Source organism: Polypterus senegalus, chromosome 9 (assembly GCF_016835505.1).
Source record: "Polypterus senegalus isolate Bchr_013 chromosome 9, ASM1683550v1, whole genome shotgun sequence".
NCBI lineage: Eukaryota > Metazoa > Chordata > Cladistia > Polypteriformes > Polypteridae > Polypterus > Polypterus senegalus.
The window spans coordinates 140880545-140901388 of NC_053162.1; the positions used below are offsets into that span (position 1 = coordinate 140880545).

Sequence of the window (20844 nt, forward strand, 5' to 3'; positions counted from 1 at the left end):
TAGGAAAGCGTGTACTAGAGCAATCTGGAATCGGTCAAATTGAAAGATCTCTAACTGTGTTAAATAACTTACAGAAAGATGCCTTTGTAGGAGGTTTAAGATATACGTATTGGTTCGCAAAAAATTAGTTGCCACATACAACGTTGTTTGAAAAGCTGTTGGAACACTGTAAAGAAATGGGCTGATCCTTTTTACAACATCTCAGTGTTGGTAAAGTGCACATTACACCTCTGAAAGAATAATGCAAGAGCTGCTGGATGTCTTAGCATCAGAAATAAAGTCTAACATACTGAAAAATATACATGATGAAAATTTTTTCAGTATTCTGTGTGATGAAACCACAGACATCTCAGTTGTAAAACAATTTATTATTTACATTAAATATGTTTGCCAGGTAACTAAAGAAGTCAGAATTAGTTTTGTATCAACACGCAATATGATTAATGGCAAAGCGGAGACTATAACCTGTACACTGAGTGAGACTATGGACACTCTACAGGGAGTGCAGAATTATTAGGCAAGTTGTATTTTTGAGGATTCATTTTAATATGGAACAAACACAGTGCTATCAGTCAATCCAAAATGTTAATAAACCTGAAACCTGAATGTTTCACAACGGAAATGTGAGTGTGAACATCATCAGGGGAATACATATGTGCGCACAATTATTAGGCAACTATTAGTGTGCATATTATTATGCAACTAAAGGAAAAATGAAAATTTTCCCATCTCACTTGTTTATTTTCATCTGTTATAGTGAGAATAATAAACAAACACCTCAAAATTTACAAATAAACATCTCTGACATTTCAAAAAAAATAAATCAATCAATCAGTGACCAATATAGCCACCCTTCTTTCCAATAACAGTCATAAGCCTTTCCATTCATGGAGTCTGTCAGTTTCTTGATCTGTTGACGATCAGCTTTTTGTGGAGCAGTGACTACAGCCTCCCAGACACTCTTCAGAGAGGTGTATTGTTTTTCTCCCCCGTAAATCTAGCGTTTAAGAAGTGCCCACAAGTTCTCGATAGGGTTTAGGTCAGATGAGGAAGGGGGGCCATGTCATTATTCCTTCATCTTTAAGGCCTTTACTGGCTGGCCACGCAGTGAGAACCGATGCAAGTGATGGAGCATTGGCCTGCATAAAAATCATGGTCTGTTTCCTGTATCACTGTTTGAAGAAAGTGTCTTCAAAAAACTGGCAGTAGGTTTGGGAGTTGATTTTGAGTTCATCTTCAATGCAAAAGGTCCAACTAGCTCATCTTTAAAAATACCAGCTCATACCAGTACCCCACCTCCACGTTGGAGTGGAGCTCTGTGTCCATTACTGATCCACAGGTCCATCCATCTGGTCCATCAAGAGTCACTCTCATCTCATCGGTCCATAAAACCTTTGAAAAAAATCTGTCTTCAGATATTTCTTGGCCCAGTTTTGACGTTTCAACTTATGTTTCTAGTTCAGTGGTGGTTGGGTTTCAGCCCTCCTTACCTTGGAATATGAAAGTACTGGAGGATAATGGGTTCCTGGTAGCTTCACGTTTGATTCTTCTCAAATCTTTGGCAGCTAATTTGCGTCTTTTGTTCTCAACACGTTTCTTGCGACCCTGTTGACTATTTGCAACAAAATGTTTGATGGTTCTGTGATCACACACCAATATCTTAGCAATTCCAAAAGTGCTGCATCCCTCTGAAAGACTTTTTACAATTTTTGACTTTTCAGAGTCAGTTAAATCTCTTTTTTGGCCCATTTTGCCTGAGGAAAACTAGCTGCCTAATAATTCTGCACACCTTGATATAGGGTGTTGATCTCCTTAGGCCACACCCTCCCTCATTACACAAATACACATCACCTGACGTGCTTAAATCCAATAAGCATTCAAGTTAATACAGCTTGGAGTTGGAATATACGCATTAAAAATGATGATATGGTCAAAATACTCACTTGCCTAATAATTGTGCACACAGTGTAGGATTGAAAACTGCTAATATGGTTGAACTAGGGTCAGATGGAGTGGCTATTATGATTGGGAAACAACAGAAAGGTGTGTCAAAACTGCTGGACTCTTGGTCAACTGCCACTGTCTAAACCACCGATTGGCCCTTGCAAGTGCCCAAGCAGCAGCTGCTGTACCTTATTTAACAAAACTGAATGACATCTTAAGGCAGATGCTCTATTTCTTCCAAAATTCTTCAGTTAGGATGGCTGGTTTAACAGAAATCCAAAATATTCTGAACATTCCCCAGATTGAGCTGAAAATGGCCAGTGACAATATATGGGTGTCTCCTGACTCTGCAGTACTTTCATTAGGACAGTGTATGAGGAGTGTCATAAATGTGCTGGAAGGAGAGACCACTGAATGAAATGATATCACAGATGAAGGATTAAGCCGATTTATTAAAACATACAATTTTGTTTCCACTCTGATGATGCTTTCAGACATATTACCTTTTTTGTCCAACTTATCTAAGGCTTGGCAAAGGCAAGATGTTAATCTTACCGAAACTGAGCCAATTTTGCTCCCCACAAAATTGTCCATCATGGAGTTGAAAGACACTCCTGGGAGATATTTTCAAAGCCTTTACCATTGTTTGGCAGAAGAATGGTCAAATCTCTTCATTGTTTATACAAAGAGTGCTGTAATGTCATTCAAAACTGCAATATATGATAAACACCTAGAGACAGTTGTCAAGCACCTAGATGCAAGATTCCCTGACATGCCAATTATTTCCATCTTTTCAAAAGTTTTCAATGCAGAAACTCATGATTCAAGTAAGTCTGCTAAAATTCTTTTCGATCATTACTCCAAAATGGTAGCCCTCCAATTTAAAAATGTGAAAGTAGCAGGCAAGAATGGACAGTTGCGTCAAAAATGATCAGAAGTCAATCATACAAAGACTTCAGTCCAAAGCAGATTTTACTAAAAATGATGACATCAAAGCTCACAGTTTTTCAAATTTAGCCAAACTAGCTCATATTGGGCTAGTGATCCAAGTGAGCACAGCTGAATGTGAAAGGGGGTTTTCTGCCCTTAAAAGGATCAAGACATGTTTGAGAAATCGCATGAATCAAAGCACACTAAATAATCTCATGCTGATCTCCTTGGGGAGCTCAGATCCTGGGGACTTTGATTATGGGAAGGCTGCAGACAACTGGGCCTCTAGGAATAAATATTTAACTGAAGACACCTTCTGCATATGCAAGTTAGTTTTGAAGAATATTTTATTTTTCTTCATTAGGTTTCCCATACTTTTTTTTCATTGTTTTCACTTTTCTTCCCGACAGCGAAAATACTTGTGCCTCTTGGTTTATGTCTTAACAATTGTTATTTAAAATTTTAGGGTTGCTGGATCCTGAATTTGATACTTCTTAAATTTAATAAAAATATTCTGGCACAGTGTCAAACCTTAAAAAAGGAAGTCATATTGAGCTTTGGAAAATAATTAATAATAATTAACTAATAAAAATAGTGCACATTTAATTATACCCACCACCAAATTTCCCTGTCCCACCCCACCAGGCTACTTTTTCCTACCACACGGCTGGAAAAAAATTCTGGGGAGAACACTGTACATGCTGACTCTTAACGGATATTAAATTACATTATATTGTTTATATACAGGTGCTGGTCATAAAATTAGAATATCATGACAAAGTTGATTTATTTCAGTAATTCCATTCAAAAACTGAAACTTGTATATTAGATTCATTCATCACACACAGACTGATGTATTTTAAATGTTTATCCTCCACACGGACGCTTCAGATGCCGGCCTTGGTGCTGTGTTGAGCCAAAGCGTTGATTGTTTTGAACAGACCGGCATGTACCTAAGCCGAAAACTGTTGGACCAGGACCAGGTATGCAGCGATGGAAAAGGAAGCCATGGCGATTAAATGGGTGATTCCACAGTTGCGCTACTACGTCTTGGGCTAGGACTGACCATGTACCTTTAAAGTGGATGGCCCTTCGCAAGGAGTCAAACCCGCGAGTCACTAGGTGGTTTCTTGACCTGCAACTGTACATGTTTTCGCTTGTTCATCAAAAAGGCTCTCTTCATGCCGCGCGGATGTCTTCTCTCTGGCTCACAACCTCACGGTGCAGGCCACACACATATACATAAATAAATATATAAATAAAAATGTTGTAAAAGTGATCATATTACCTTGATTGTGTAAAGGGTATAAACATGTGAGCCTATACCCCTGTGCTCTTTGGCCGTGATTGTCCCAGTAATACGCAGGTTCTGAATGACGACTGGGCCATCTGGGCTACTGAGAGGCTCAAAGCTGAATGATGCGAGGCATTCTAGACCTGTAGTTGGAGAGGAAGTCTGCAAAGGAGGAACCACTGAAAGCTCATGTGGGCTACTGCTTATTTGTTCTGTTAGCAGATCTTCTTTACAAGAATAGCTAGAAATTGATTTGGCATCTTCTTCGCATAAAACCCCTTCATTGTTGTGCTTGCTTTCCAGCATATCTTCTTTTCTACCTAATGCAACTGCTGTGTTTTGATTGCTGAAGTCTTCCTCAGTCGGCTCTGAAATCTCAGGAATTATTTTAGGCGTAACACACTCTCCTGAACTGTTACACATATATTTCAGTTCATCTTCTGAATCTATAATACTTGTGTATTTGGTGGGTGTAGGACAATCTTTAGCTTGTTCAGGAAGGGCCTCATCATTACTAATAATTACCAAAGATTCAGTTGAACTTTTCCAAAAATCATTGGACATTGGAGATTCCAGGTCAGAGTCCTCACAAGAATAAAAAGAACTGTAAGGATCCGGCCTCAGATAATCCATTGTGACATTTTCATCTATTTTAGCATTAAATGGCACATCAACACTGTTTTCTTCTTTTGATTCGTTTTCATCTGTTTTTTGCTGAGAGCACATTGGTGCATCTTCAACATCATAACTTGGAAGAGCAATATTTTTTGGAGTTTGGGCAGCATTGTGACTTGCCATTTCCGACTGAATTTTCAGTGGCAAAGAACAATGAATTTCTAACTGTTTGTCATGATCATCTTCTATATCAATATTCTTAGCCTTGGTTAAAAGGTCTACCAGAGCCACATTGATCCAATCTGGGTCTGACACCTTGGAGATGAATGGTAATAGAACATTGCAAGTGATGAGCTCACCAACAATATATCTACCTGTGCGTGATTCTAAATGTGACTGTGGTACTAGAACCTGAAGAAGTAGATCAACAATTGCTTTTGCAAAGTTAAGCTCAGCAGTAGGGCTCTTTAAAGACGGGTGCAAAAAGCATACTTCCTTGTAAAACTCCCAAATGTTGTCAGTTGATGTGCTATTTTGTTTTTGAATTTTTTTTGCCATCAAGTAGCTTTCCAAATGGCATCCACATAAACCCAGTAGTTTTTGTGCAAAAGCTTTCCTTTCCACCTGCTCTGCCCTCCTTTTAAGCTCCAATGCCATGGAGTACATGGCATTTTTAACTTCAGTCTCAAATTCTGGTTCACTGGATACTGTTCTATACCAAGAGCTAACAAAATCCCGAATAATTTTATTAATCGTACTATGTATTTCATTATCCAACTGCATTTCAGACTCTGGAGAAGGTAGAATTCTTTCTGGTTTAATAAACCGATCCAAGTAGATCAAACTGTTGCTGTCCAAAATGGCTTGAAATCCTTTCCATCCTCCCAAGACAAGCAGAAAAAATGTGAAAATGCAAAGTATCCACATATTCACTAGAAAGTTCAAAAGCAAAATCCATGCTAGAAATACACCAAATCCAAGCAGCTTCTTCTGTCCAGTAAAATCTGACAAACTGGAACCTCTTTGCTCCGGCTGGGACATTCCTAAAATTTTATTGTTAATTTCTACCACAGACCAAAAATAAAACAAAAAAAAAAAGATTGAAAAAATCAGTATATGAATTAAGACAGAAACATTTTTAAACAGTTATGCAAAGTACAAATATGTAACTAGTATATAAATAGTTGTATATAATGTACAAGGCTGCCTCTCATTTCCCCCAGTTCTATCATTAACATTAGTGGAAAATGCAGAAAATATTCTTGCATTTACTACAAATGAAATAATTAAAACTTAATATTTAAAGGAACCATGATGTTCTACTGGTTAGCAATTCTGACAAAAGTCAAGGTTTTGATTCTTGAACCTGTTACTGGGAGAAATATACACCTTAAGTCAAAGTCACTGCAGGATCTTGTTTACTTCAAGATATCAAACGGCACAACCACAAGTGACTAAAGATGACAGATTATATAATTCCCTCATGACCTCTAGTTTCAAAGTTCTGAAATATCAAAAACTTGCACCATTTTGCAATCCAACTGACATCCATCTTGACAGCCATGGTGGCTGCATAAAAATGTTTTCTGCATAGAGAGTTCAGCCAAAATCTGTGCTTAGTCTTTTTTCTTTTTTCATTCTCCCATGATAAAACAAAAATGAGATAATTGACAGCCAAGCCATTCCTCTGCTCGAGTGGCATGTTTCCCTTCTTTCCTTGCAACCATAATGTATCCATTGTACTGCAAGATTAGCACTCAATGGCTGTGAACTCTTGCATGAACATGAGAAAAATACCCTACACAGTTTAAAACAAAAATCAAACCTACTTAGCAATAGTAATAATTATACCTACCTGATTTTTCCATAGTAAATCACAGTGGCTACGGTTGTCACATTAGAGCTGTTCCATGATTTATCAAGATCATGTAAATGAAACCACTGGAAAAGTTGTATCCTGTGACACTGGTTTTCTTCTCATGTCAGCTGAGAGTTTATGATGTAAGAACAGAAGTCTTGGTATCTATCTATCTATCTATCTATCTATCTAAACCTATCTAAATACAAACTGACACAGTATTGTACTACCCAAACAATCCAGATGACATAAAAGGTCTCCTGAATCATGTAAACTGTAAATTCTCTCTCTGAAAAATAAACCAAAAAGTGTGTATATGACTGCTATAGTCTAGAGCAGAGGAAAATTAACTAATTATTAAAGGTAATTTATAAGACAATTTAAGTCAAGTGGCTTTATTTTCATTCCAACCATACACAGTATTTCAGCATACCATGGCATGAAATTACTTTGCTCAGGATAGCAGTGCAAAATATACAGTATATACGAAGGCAGAAAGACAGACAGACAGACAGACAGACAGACAGACAGAAAGACAGAAAGAAAGAAAGAAAGAAAGAAAGAAAGAAAGAAAGAAAGAAAGAAAACCATATAAATAAGCGACAGGGAGTAGATGTGAGAGCATGGGGGCAGCACCAAGGTCAGAGTCCAGACAGCGAAGGATGCTTTTGCAGAACTGGTTTATATGCTATTGTACCTTCAACCAAATAGACGTGGGACAAAGAGACCATGAGAGGATGGGTCCTTCACAATGCCATACAGTTTACAGATTAATCGCTTTATAAAGATGTCTTTAATGGAGAGCAGAAAAGTTTCAATGATCTATTGTAGGCCCTTATGGTCAGAAATATTGCTGTTCCCAAACAAGACAGAACACTCCCAATGGTACCCCTGTGGAACGTGGTGAGAATGGGGAGAGGTAGGCTTGCCTTCCACGGCCGCTGAACTTGGTGGGGACAATGCTGCACCTTCTTGTCTATGAAGATGGTGTTAATTGATCAAGATAAGTTAGCTGTCAGATGTATACCAAGGAATTTGGTTCTCTTGACCAGTTCCACCACAGGACCCTCGATATGCAGTTGGGTGTGGACAGCATGGACATTTTAGTCAGTGAAGTAAAAGACAGGGCAGATATGATGGTGGTGGTACTGAAGCACCTAGGGATGACTACCTGGAAAATGTTGTAGATGTGTGTAAAATATCCGTTAGCTGGTTTGCACAATCTCTAAACCTCCTGAGGAGAGATGGACTTCTTTGCAGGTATGTCATTCAGGGCATCAAAAAGCATATAGAAGTTATTTAGATAATTTGGAAGGGAGGCATCACCCCTGCAGAGAAAGTGGCTGTGTATTTTCTTCCTATACTCTTGCTAAGATGCTTTGATGGCCCAAGATAGGTTTGCCCTCACTGTCTTGAGGGTTACTTTGTCACCCGATCTAAAAGCAGCATTACAGGTTTTTAACAGTGCACATGGCTCCAATTTTACGCACGGTTTCTAGTTTGCATATATTCTGATGGCTTTTGAGACAGTTACTTGTTGTACTTGTTAATATAGTTAGTGACCAATGATGCATACTTCTCTAAGTTGATATGATGGCCATAGATGGCAGCTTCTTTAAATATGGCAGAGTCTGTGTGATCATAACTGTCCTGCAGGAATGAAGAAAAAGAGCTCCCTTTGTCCACATCTTGATTTGTTTGAGACTTAGTTCGGAACACTTAAACAGTGTTTTGTATGTAGGCAGTACCATAATGAAAACATGATCAGAAAAGGCTCCCACAAATATCTGATGTAATCTAGTGTCAACACAAAAAAAAGAGAAATTATAGTTAGGATGTAGTGGGTTGGATAATGGATGGATAGATGAATAGTATTTTCTTAAATTGAGTAATCATCCCTGCACTCCTCACAAATTGTGCACCGACATGCTATAATGCTCTCTACAGTTTTTGAGTGTAATATTAATGGTAGCAGTTCCCCGACATTTTCCAAAAGAAGGTACAGGTGGAATCCCATTATAACTCATGGGACCATAACTAAATTTCTGTTAGAGAAATATTTTTATCATGAATATGGGGAAAATAAGTATACTGTTGTGACCGTATACAGTAAACCGTAAACTAAGGTCAAAGTAACTGTCTGTTCTATGCAGGATCAGGCTCACTGCATAATGTGCATGTTGCACAGTGTTCAGAACATTTAACATCAGGCATTGAAAATGCTGTTCCTCGCACTCTCCTAATCTCTCTTCTCTAGACGACATCTACCACAGTGGTGATTCTGAGCCACTGATGGTTTTCTAATCTGAAGATGGGAGCTAAAGCAGGACAACTGCCTGTATCGCAGCTCCTAACAGCTCCTACTTTGAATGACATCTTGAGGCTTCACCTGTCTTCTCCATGCAGTAATAAAATATCTGTGCTTTCCTTGAAAACCTGGACTCACCCTCATGTCTCTCATGCAACTTTGTGACCCAAGCATGACAATGCCTGTATAAAAAAACAGCACTTCTTAAAATGTAATAAAACATTTTATTTGAGACTTTTTTTTTTTAGAAATAAAGGTATCAAAATACAGAATGAATGAAAACGAGATGATAGATGTGACTTCTTTTTTTCATAGAAATACAGGTATGAAAAAACTGAACGAAAAGGTATTCGCTATAATGGGATTTGACCTGTATACAGTGAGTCCGGAAAGTATTCACCGCGCATCACTTTTTCCACATTTTGTTATGTTACAGCCTTATTCCAAAATGGATTAAATTTTTTTTTTCCCTCAGAATTCTACACACAACACCCCATAATGACAACATGAAAAAAGTTTACTTGAGATGTTTGCAAATTTATTTAAAATAAAAAAAAATTCAGCTCAGGTGCATCCTGCTTCCCCTGGTCATTCTTGAGATGTTTCTGCAGCTTAATTGGAGTCCACCTGTGGTAAATTCAGTTGATTGGACATGATTTGGAAAGGCACACACCTGTCCATATAAGGTCCCACAGTTGACAGTTCATGTCAGAGCGCAAACCAAGCATGAAGTCAAAGGAATTGTCTGTAGACCTCCGAGACAGGATTGTCTCGAGGCACAAATCTGGGGAAGGTTACAGAAAAATGTCTGCTGCTTTGAAGGTCCCAATGAGCACAGTGGCCCCCATCATCAGTAAGTCAAAGAAGTTTGAAACCACTAGGACTCTTCCTAGAGCTGGCCGGCCATCTAAACTGAGCGATCGAGGAAGAAGGGCCTTAGTCAGGGAGGTGACCAAGAATCCGATGGTCACTCTGTCAGAGCTCCAGAGTTCCTCTGTGGAGAGAGGAGAACCTTCCAGAAGGACAACCATCTCTACAGCAATCCACCAATCAGGCCTGTATGGTAGAGTGGCCAGACGGAAGCCACTCCTTAGTAAAATGCACATGGCAGCCCGCCTGGAGTTTGCCAAAAGGCACCTGAAGGACTCTCAGACCATGAGAAACAAAATTCTCTGGTGTGATGAGACAAAGATTGAACTCTTTGGTGTGAATGCCAGACGTTACGTTTGGAGGAAACCAGGCACCGCTCATCACCAGGCCAATACCATCACTACAGTGAAGCATGGGGGTGGCAGCATCATGCTGTGGGGATGTTTTTCAGCGGCAGGAACTGGGAGACTAGTCAGGATAAAGGGAAAGATGACTGCAGCAATGTACAGAGATATCCTGGATTCAAACCTGCTCCAGAGCGCTCTTGACCTCAGACTGGGACGACAGTTCATCTTTCAGCAGAACAACGATCCTAAGCACACAGCCAAGATATCAAAGGAGTGGCTTCAGGACAACTCTGTGAATGTCCTTGAGTGGCCTAGCCAGAGCCCAGACTTGAATCCGATTGAACATATCTGGAGAGATCTTAAAATTGGCCATGCACCGACGCTTCCCATCCAACCTGATGGAGCTTGAGAGGTGCTGCAAAGAGAAATGGGCAAAACTGGCCAAGGATAGGTGTGCCAAGCTTGTGGCATCATATTCCAAAAGACTTCAGGCTGTAATTGCTGCCAAAAGTGCATCGACAAAGTACTGAGCAAAAGCTGTGAATACTTATGTACATGTGCTTTCTCAATTTTTTTCTTTTTAATAAATTTGCAAAAACCTCAAGTAAACTTTTTTCACATTGTCATTATGGGGTGTTGTGTGTAGAATTCTGAGGGAAAAAATGAATTTAATCCATTTTGGAATAAGGCTGTAACATAACAAAATGTGGAAAAAGTGATGCGCTGTGAATACTTTCCGGATGCACTGTATATAAATATGGCTCGATGGTCTTTCCTTTGCGTGTGTATTTCACAAAAAAAAAAAAAAAATTATTATTGCCTCACTTCATATATCAAGCAGCACTGAATGAAATCACAAACACCCAGGAAGGACTCTGGAACTATAGCACAGGACAAGACATCAGTACATTGTAGGGCCATTAAGCCGCGGGCCAGTAATCTGCGAATTTTAAGCCACGCAAAAAGCTTGTATCCCAATTTTTTGACACTATGGATCGTACGGACCTAAACATGGCCTCTCAAACACTCGAGACAGGTGTTGACAGCTGTCATTTTGGCATTTCAAATGTCCATGATTGACATGCTAAACACTATCGCGGATTAAATATTTAAATGCTGGCTCATAACTTCAAAGAGGTATTTATAGAAGATTAGTCTTTTATTTATCAATAAACAATAAAATAACTTACAATGAAATTCAAATATTAATCTGGTTTATCCACACTGAGTGTCAGCGTTATGGAGGCCGCCATTGTAACCGATTCACACCTTACAATGCTACAAAGTTAATCCGCGGTAAATCCGCAAAAAATCGACTTGTATTTAAAGTATTACTTTTAATTCGATAATCTGATAAAACTTGAAATTGTATAAATATGAGTCACAAACCCAACGTAAATCACTTCAGTTTCTGAATCTATAGCGAGCACATCATATTTGCTTTAAAAATTTTTACGCCATGAGTAATAAACGTAAACACGCTTCATGTGATGTTCAGCAAAAGCTGGATGGCATAGAAAGAATCCGAAATGGCGAAACTCGCATTAAAGTAAGCAGAGAGTTAGGGGTACCTGAGTCAACACTATGCGGATGGATCAAAGATAAAAACAAATTAAGAACATTTCTTGATGAGCTTGATAAAGGTGGTTTAAGACGCAAGAGAGCCAGAACAGCAAAAGATCCAGAATTAGACAAAGCAACTTTTAATGCATTTTGTGAGGCTTGAAACAATGGTATCCCTATTTCTGGTCCAGTCATCCAAGCACAGGAAGAAAAATTATACAAGGAAATTCATGGTCCCGAAGCAGATCACGAGTTTACAGTTTCAAGTGGCTGGTTGAAAAGGTGGAAACAGCGACACTGCATTTCACAAGAAAAGATCAATGGTGAGATTAAGTCAGCAGACACTGTAGCAGCAGAAGAGTTCATTCCCAAATTTCAACAATTCATAGAGGAACACCAGCAAACAGAAAAGATAATTTACAACGCAGATGAAATGGGCCTTTACTACAAAATACTGCCTGATAGGACTTTAGCCATGAAGAAAGACAAGGCCAGCAAAGAAGGTTATAAACAGATCAAAGACAGGGTGACAATGTTATTTTGCTGTAACTAGACGGGACATCACAAGCTATCACCACTTTGTATTGGCAAGTTTGGATCCCCAAGATGTTTCCACAACATCAACATGTCATCATTACCACTGGACTACGATCACACCAAGAATGCCTGGATGACAGTAGCAATTTTTGAGAAGTGGTTTCACCAGACGTTCATCCCTGATGTCCGTAGGCATCTTAGAAACAAGGGAATTGAACCACAAGAATGCCTACTTCTAGACAACTGTCCAGCCCAACCCCCTGCAGAGACATTGAAGTCCAGAGATGGCAAGATTTTTGTTTATTACCTTCCAAAGAATACAACATTAAAGATTCAGCCCATAGATCAAGGCATCATTTCTGTGTTCAAGGCCAATTATAGACGGGAGATGATAAAGTCCATGGTTGAAGAAGATAAGAGTGTCCCTATGTTCCTGAAGAATTAAAGAAGCACTGTATTTGTCTGAGTCAGCCTGGGGAGCAATCAAGCCTGAAACAATTCAAAATTGTTGGACTAAAGACCTTGGAGGTCCCATCACAGAGAACCTCACTACTGTTGAAGAAGACGAAACTGAAGACTTCCTAGGTTTCAGTCCAGAAGAAGTATGGGAGGCAGAACAGAAGTTGATGTCAGCTGTCCACTCAAGTGTACCAGTACAAGAAATCCTTGCAGCATTGTCCACCATACATGATGACATCCCAATAGCATCCTCCATTTTAGCTGAGGAAAACCACAATGAAGATGAAGAAGAAGAAGATCCTGTCCCAGTACCTCCAACTAGAACCGCTGATGATGCAGTTAAAGGACTTGAAGTGGCCTTAGAGTACTACGAGTGTGTGGGGGATAAAGTAAAGACACTACAGCTGAAGTCTCTCATAACAGATACCAAGATGAGAGCTTCTAGGAACAAGAAGCAAGCTGACATCACCTCGTATTTTACTAAAAAATAAAGATTTTTTGTAACTTGTTATTGTGTAATAACAACTATTATATTACTGTATGTTTAATTTTATATTGGAAATAAAAAAATGAAAATTTTATTAAAATGTTTATAACATTGTTAATGTATTAATGTGTGATGGTAATAAAAGTGCTTGCGTGTGATTTTGTTTATATGTCAAATAATTACTATTTTAATACTGTATTGTGCCATGCAATGTTACAAATAAATATTTAGTAACTTTTATGAAAAGATGTGAAATAAAATGTTGTAAATGTATTTGATATGTTTTGTTATTCTTAAATAATAATTTATTATTAATTTCAAGACCGCTAATCACGATTTAATATGCAGTACGCAATATCAGGATTGTGAGACTACGGCGCTACTTTCAAAATGACGACTCGCGGGTCAACACGTGAGAAAGGATTGTGATCAAAAAACATTTATTTTTTCATTATTTATTGCAATTTATGCATTATCAAAAAATATTTAAGCCGTGGACCACCTAAGCCGTGGTTAAGCAGTATGGACCCCAATCACCACGGCTTAATGGCCCTACACTGTACTAAAAGTAACTCACATTAAGCCAATTAAGAATTGCTCTTTTAGCAAAGTTGATTAGCTCCAGTGAGTACTACTAATAAGTAGTATTGAGATGAAAGTATTCTTTATATAGTGTACATAAATAATGATGTTGGGTCTACTAAATTTTCTTTCCAGTTCATACCTTTACCACATACAGTGGGATGCAAAAGTTTGGGCAACCTTGTTAATAGTCATTATTTTCCTGTATAAATCGTTGGTTGTTACGATAAAAATGTTAGTTAAATATATCATATAGAAGACACACACAGTGACATTTGAGAAGTGAAATGAAGTTTATTGGATTTACAGAAAGTGTGCAATAATTGTTCAAACAAAATCAGGCAGGTGCATAAATTTGGGCACCGTTGTCATTTTATTGATTCCAAAACTTTTAGAACTAATTATTGGAACTCAAATTGGCTTGGTAAACTCAGTGACCCCTGACCTACATACACAGGTGAATCCTATAAATGAGAAAGAGTATTTAAGGGGGTCAATTGTAAGTTTCCCTCCTCCTTTAATTTTCTCTGAAGAGTAGCAGCATGAGGGTCTCAAATGACCTGAAGACAAAGATTGTTCACCATCATGGTTTAGGGGAAGGATACAGAAAGCTGTCCCAGAGATTTAAGCTGTCTGTTTCCGCAGTTAGGAACATATTGAGGAAATGGAAGACCACAGGCTCAGTTCAAGTTAAGGCTCAAGTGGCAGACCAAGAAAGATTTCGGATAGACAGAAGCCGAATGGTGAGAACAGTCAGAGTCAACCCACAGACCAGCACCAAAGACCTACAACATCATCTTGCAGCAGATGGAGTCACTGTGCATCGTTCAACCATTCGCACACTTTACACAAGGAGATGCTGTATGCGAGAGTGATGCAGAGGAAGCCTTTTCTCCGCCCACAGCACAAACAGAGCCGCTTGAGGTATGCTCAAGCACATTTGGACAAGCCAGCTTCATTTTGGAATAAGGTGCTGTGGACTGATGAAACTAAAATTGAGTTATTTGGGCATAACAAGGGGTGTTATGCATGGAGGAAAAAGAACACAGCATTCCAAGAAAAACACCTGCTACCTACAGTAAAATATGGTGGTGGTTCCATCATGCTGTGGGGCTGTGTGGCCAGTGCAGGGACTGGGAATCTTGTCAAAGTTGAGGGACACATGGATTCCACTCAGTATCAGCAGATTCTGGAGACCAATGTCCAGGAATCAGTGACAAAGCTGAAGCTGTGCCGGGCCTGGATCTTTCAACAAGACAACAACCCGAAACACTGCTCAAAATCCACTAAGGCATTCATGCAGAGGAACAAGTACAACGTTCTGGAATGGCCATCTCAGTCCCCAGACCTGAATTTAATTGAAAAATCTGTGGTGTGAGTTAAAGAGAGCTGTCCACCTAAATGAACTAGAGATGTTTTGTAAAGAGGAATGGTCCAAAATACCTTCAACGACAATCCAGACTCTCATTGGAACCTACAGGCTGTAATTTCTGCAAAAGGCGGATCTACTAAATATTGATTTCATTTCTTTTTTGTGGTGCCCAAATTTATGCACCTGCCTGATTTTGTTTGAACAATTATTGCACACTTTCTGTAAATCCAATAAACTTCATTTCACTTCTCAAATATCACTGTGTGTATCTCCTATATGATATATTTAACTGACATTTTTTATCGTAACAACCATCGATTTATACAGGAAAATAATGACTATTAACAAGGTTGCCCAAACTTTTGCATCCCACTGTATAAGTGCACTGAAGTAAAATAATGTTTCAATACACAGGCAAGCTAAATACAATTGACTAAAACCATCCTGTGGATCCATAACAAAATTAGAATAAGTATAAAACCCGATATAAAATGATGACAGCATTATTAATTTATTTTTAGGTATTTTATAGGTGATTGAACTGTAAATAAAACACATTCAATAAATGATCAGGCTGTCTAGTAAGATGTACTATAAAATTTGGTGTATTTGTTGCAGCTAATCCAAACTGAAAGAATGCTTGCAACAAAGCACCATATTGTTCTGCACCTTTATGTAATCCCACTCCTGGAAAATTGGCTTTTTTAAATAAACAAAATACACTTTCTGATTGAATCACTTGGGTAGCTCAATGAATCCTGGTTCTCACGCTAAAAAGTCTAAAATTCAGCACTAAAGCTGAAATGTTTCTGTGCGCTTTCAAATTTCTCTCTGGTTAACATAGATAACTATCCCACAACTCTCCTCTTTCAGGAAAAAAAGTGTTCTGGAGAAACAAGAAATGGAGTTATACTTAATAAGCCAATCAAGTGTTAAACAGTGTAAAAGTTTACTCACTCTTCATCCTTTGTACTTCTACATCTGAAGCTAAGAGAACATTTTTTAGCAAAAGATCTGATGCAAGTGAAGTCATTTGTGTGTTGTACAGAACCACAAAACAGTGAATAACACAAAAGACTTTTGTGGTATTTAATAACAAGCATGTTACAGTGATGTGGTAATCTACTTATTAGGATATCTAGTAGGTTGGTATTTTAAAAATGCAAACGCTGCCAATGAATATCTAGGGCCTCATATATAAACGGTGAGAATGCACAAAAATGTTAGTTGTGCCCATTTCCACATTTACATCACGATGTATAAAAACTAAACTTGGCGTGAAGCCGCTCACATACGTTTGTGCTCGGTTTTGCAGACTGCTGGCTCCCAGTGTCAAAGCAGTGCTATTGTTCCTGTGTGGTCTCCCTTTCTGTTTTAGATTCACATCCATGATGTGGGCTTTATGAAATACACTGAAATTAACCACATATCTATACTAAATAAAGATAAAGCCCTCACTGACTGACTCACTGACTCATCACTAATTCTCCAAGTTCCCGTGTGGGTAGAAGGCTGAAATTTGGCAGGCTCATTCCTTACAGCTTACTTACAAAAGTTGTGCAGGTTTCATTTCGAAATTCTATGCATAATGGTCATAACTGGAAGGTATTTTTCTCCATTTACTGTAATGGAGTTGAGCTCGAAAGCCGAGGGGGCGGAGTTTCGTGTGACATCATCACGCCTCCCACGTAATCACGTGAACTGACTGTCAACGCGGTCGTGAAAACCAGGAAGACCTACAAAAAGCGCTGAAGAAAATATGCATTATATAATTGAGAAGGCAGCGAAACAATAAGAAGCAAGCGAGTGACATATACTACCATATTCATGAGTGCTGCTACTTCAGAAAGAAAGCACGGTGTAAACCTAAACTTTAAATTAAGTTCATAGACAGGCTGCCGCTGGTGTTTCTCATGCCCACGGGTAATGCGGAATAAAAGTTTAATGAGAGGACGCAGGATAAAAACAAGAGTTTTGATCACTTTGTAACTAAGTTAAAATTGCAGGTGAAAGGGTGTGCTTATGCAAATTCCGAAAGACTGTGTTTGTGGGGGATTGACAGTTAAGGCGGGTGGGGGAGTCACATCATCATCTCCCCTCCCATTTACCTAATTTCGCTCTGAGCTGAGCTCCGCGGCTAACGCCGTCTTTCGAAGCAACTTCGTCACGCTGCCACCAAATACTCACAAAAAAATCCACAAGTTAATACACACGCTGTCTCTAGAGTTTCTCCACACTGAATCCTCCAGGCACTACTTACAAAAGGTTACATTGACAATTGTGTTACGTTATTTTTAAAATATTTCCTTTTCTTAGCACAAGCACAGCTGAGAATTTTCGATGCATGTGCTCCATAACGCGTTAAAAAATAATGCATTTAATCACACTTTGCATTACAAGCAAAGGGGGACTTTTGTCAATGAATGATTTCCTGGTACACTGATTACTTTGATCAGCGCATCCCTATTCATTTTACCCTCGCACCACCTTGGTTTGAGAAGAAGTATGAAAAAATATGAGGTTAAGACAGAAAAACAGATCGCCATCAATAATTGTTTTGGTAAAGCCATACTCAGTGTAATCCTCCTTCCATTTTATAATTTTTCCGCCACTAGCCATGATTAAATGAACGGTAAAAAAGTAAGAGCGAAGCAAGGGTGACTTATTTAGACAGGCATATATATGACAGCAACACTCATGACAATGTCAATCATGTTACGTTATTATTAAAATGTTTCCTTTTCTTTTTCATTACTTCTTTAACACACTACTTCTCCGCTGCGAAGCGCGGGTATTTTGCTATATATATAATATACTAGCAAAATACCAGCTCGCAAGTGAGAAGTAGTGTGTTAAAGAAGCAATGAAAAGAAAAGGAAACATTTTTAAAATAACGTAACCTGATTGTCAATGTAATTGTTTTGTCACTGTTGTGAGTGATGAGTGTTGTTGTCATATATATATATATATATATATATATATATATATATATATATATATATATATACATATATATATATATACATATATACACACACACATATATAAACATATATATACATATACATACATATCTACATATATACACACACAGCTATTTCGTATCAGTGCAATACGCTGCTTGTTAAAATGGATAACTCCCGCTCTTACGTGCAATAACAAATCAAATCATTCAGTTGTCTTTGCTCATATGTCATTTTAGAGCTGGTCGCCTGGCTTCTTTTTGGCCACAAGTTCGTTTCTGTTTGGTGTGAGGTTCTGTGTTGTGGAGATTCTCAGGATGGATTGCAGGTGCTCATCAGTGAGGCGTCTCCTGTGTGCTGTTTTGTTAGTCTTTATCACTGAGAACAGCTTCTCACACAGATATGTGCTACCAAACATGCACAAGGTTCGAGCCGCATGTAGACGGGCTTTTTTTGTTCATGAAAGTCACCAAAGCGGCGTAAACTCAGTGCGCAGTGCGCTCAGTTTATCAGCAAAGTGCGTATTTGGGAACACCGTAGTGACGACTTGGTTTAACAGTACTTGGCAACAGGGAAAGTGGGGCAAGGTGAACTGGTGCATTTGTGTCTCCCATAAAAGCAGCTTCACTTGAAATCACTTTGTGATTGTGCACGGGTTAAAACGTCCGCTGAAGTGTCAGATTCTTATTTAATTATGCTGTTTTCTGTATCTTCTGAATTGCATTCAGGTTACCCTGATGCAAGGCAGCTGAAGCACTGCATTATGAGATATGTAGTTTATTGTGTTACCAGCGCTTCATATACTCGGGCTTTAATAACAATAATACAGTATATAAAATGATCTCGCGGGCCGGATATAATTACACGCCGGGCCGGATGTGGCCCGCCCTTGAGTTTGACACATATGGACTAAATAGAACTTGAAAAGATATATTTTTCAAATGTGATCGCGAATTCAGATAGAGTTGACGCTAACTACAGCCTGCATGCCTCAATGAGTCATCCTCCCCTCGCTCTTACTTTTTACCGTTCATCTAATGAATACACTGAGTATGGCTTTACCAAAACAATCATTGATGGCGAATAAAGTATCCATTATTCGAGTATGTAGAGCGGGATATATATATACATATATATACAGTGGTGTGAAAAACTATTTGCCCCCTTCCTGATTTCTTATTCTTTTGCATGTTTGTCACACAAAATGTTTCTGATCATCAAACACATTTAACCATTAGTCAAATATAACACAAGTAAACACAAAATGCAGTTTTTAAATGATGTTTTTATTATTTAGGGAGAAAAAATCCAAACCTACATGGCCCTGTGTGAAAAAGTAATTGCCCCCTGAACCTAATAACTGGTTGGGCAACCCTTAGCAGCAATAACTGCAATCAAGCGTTTGCGATAACTTGCAATGAGTCTTTTACAGCGCTCTGGAGGAATTTTGGCCCACTCATCTTTGCAGAATTGTTGTAATTCAGCTTTATTTGAGGGTTTTCTAGCATGAACCACCTTTTTAAGGTCATGCCATAGCATCTCAATTGGATTCAGGTCAGGACTTTGACTAGGCCACTCCAAAGTCTTCATTTTGTTTTTCTTCAACCATTCAGAGGTGGATTTGCTGGTGTGTTTTGGGTCATTGTCCTGTTGCAGCACCCAAGATCGCTTCAGCTTGAGTTGACGAACAGATGGCTGGACATTCTCCTTCAGGATTTTTTGGTAGACAGTAGAATTCATGGTTCCATCTATCACAGCAAGCCTTCCAGGTCCTGAAGCAGCAAAACAACCCCAGACCATCACACTACCACCACCATATTTTACTGTTGGTATGATGTTCTTTTCTGAAATGCTGTGTTCCTTTTACGCCAGATGTAACGAGACATTTGCCTTCCAAAAGTTCAACTTTTGTCTCATCAGTCCACAAGGTATTTTCCCAAAAGTCTTGGCAATCATTGAGATGTTTCTTAGCAAAATTGAGACAAGCCCTAATGTTCTTTTGCTTAACAGTGGTTTGCGCGTCTTGGAAATCTGCCATGCAGGCCGTTTTGCCCAGTCTCTTTCTTATGGTGGAGTCGTGAACACTGACCTTAATTGAGGCAAGTGAGGCCTGCAGTTCTTTAGACGTTGTCCTTGGGTCTTTTGTGACCTCTCGGATGAGTCGTCTCTGCGCTCTTGGGGTAATTTTGGTCGGCCGGCCACTCCTGGGAAGGTTCACCACTGTTCCATGTTTTTACCATTTGTGGATAATGGCTCTCACTGTGGTTCGCTGAAGTCCCAAAGCTTTAGAAATGGCTTTATAACCTTTACCAGACTGATAGATCTCAATTACTTCTGTTCTCATTTGTTCCTGAATTTCTTTGGATCTTGGCATGATGTCTAGCTTTTGAGGTGCTTTTGGTCTACTTCTCTGTGTCAGGCAGCTCCTATTTAAGTGATTTCTTGATTGAAACAGGTGTGGCAGTAATCAGGCCTAGGGGTGGCTACGGAAATTGAACTCAGGTGTGATACACCACAGTTAGGTTATTTTTTAACAAGGGGGCAATTACTTTTTCACACAGGGCCATGTAGGTTTGGATTTTTTTTCTCCCTAAATAATAAAACCATCATTTAAAACTGCATTTTGTGTTTACCTGTGTTATATTTGACTAATGGTTAAATGTGTTTGATGATCAGAAACATTTTGTGTGACAAACATGCAAAAGAATAAGAAAT

The 20844-nt window shown here is 38.8% G+C and overlaps 1 protein-coding gene across 1 annotated transcript in view; it reads right to left on the bottom strand.

Moving 5' to 3' along the window:
• snx19b (sorting nexin 19b) overlaps window positions 1-20844 on the bottom strand; it is a 212499-nt gene that overhangs the window by 168299 nt on the left and 23356 nt on the right. The window contains exon 2 of the mRNA XM_039763995.1: window positions 4163-5847. Within this exon, the coding sequence (XP_039619929.1) occupies window positions 4163-5824 (1662 nt within the window). The 5' untranslated portion in view covers window positions 5825-5847. The remainder of the gene's footprint in view (window positions 1-4162; window positions 5848-20844) is intronic.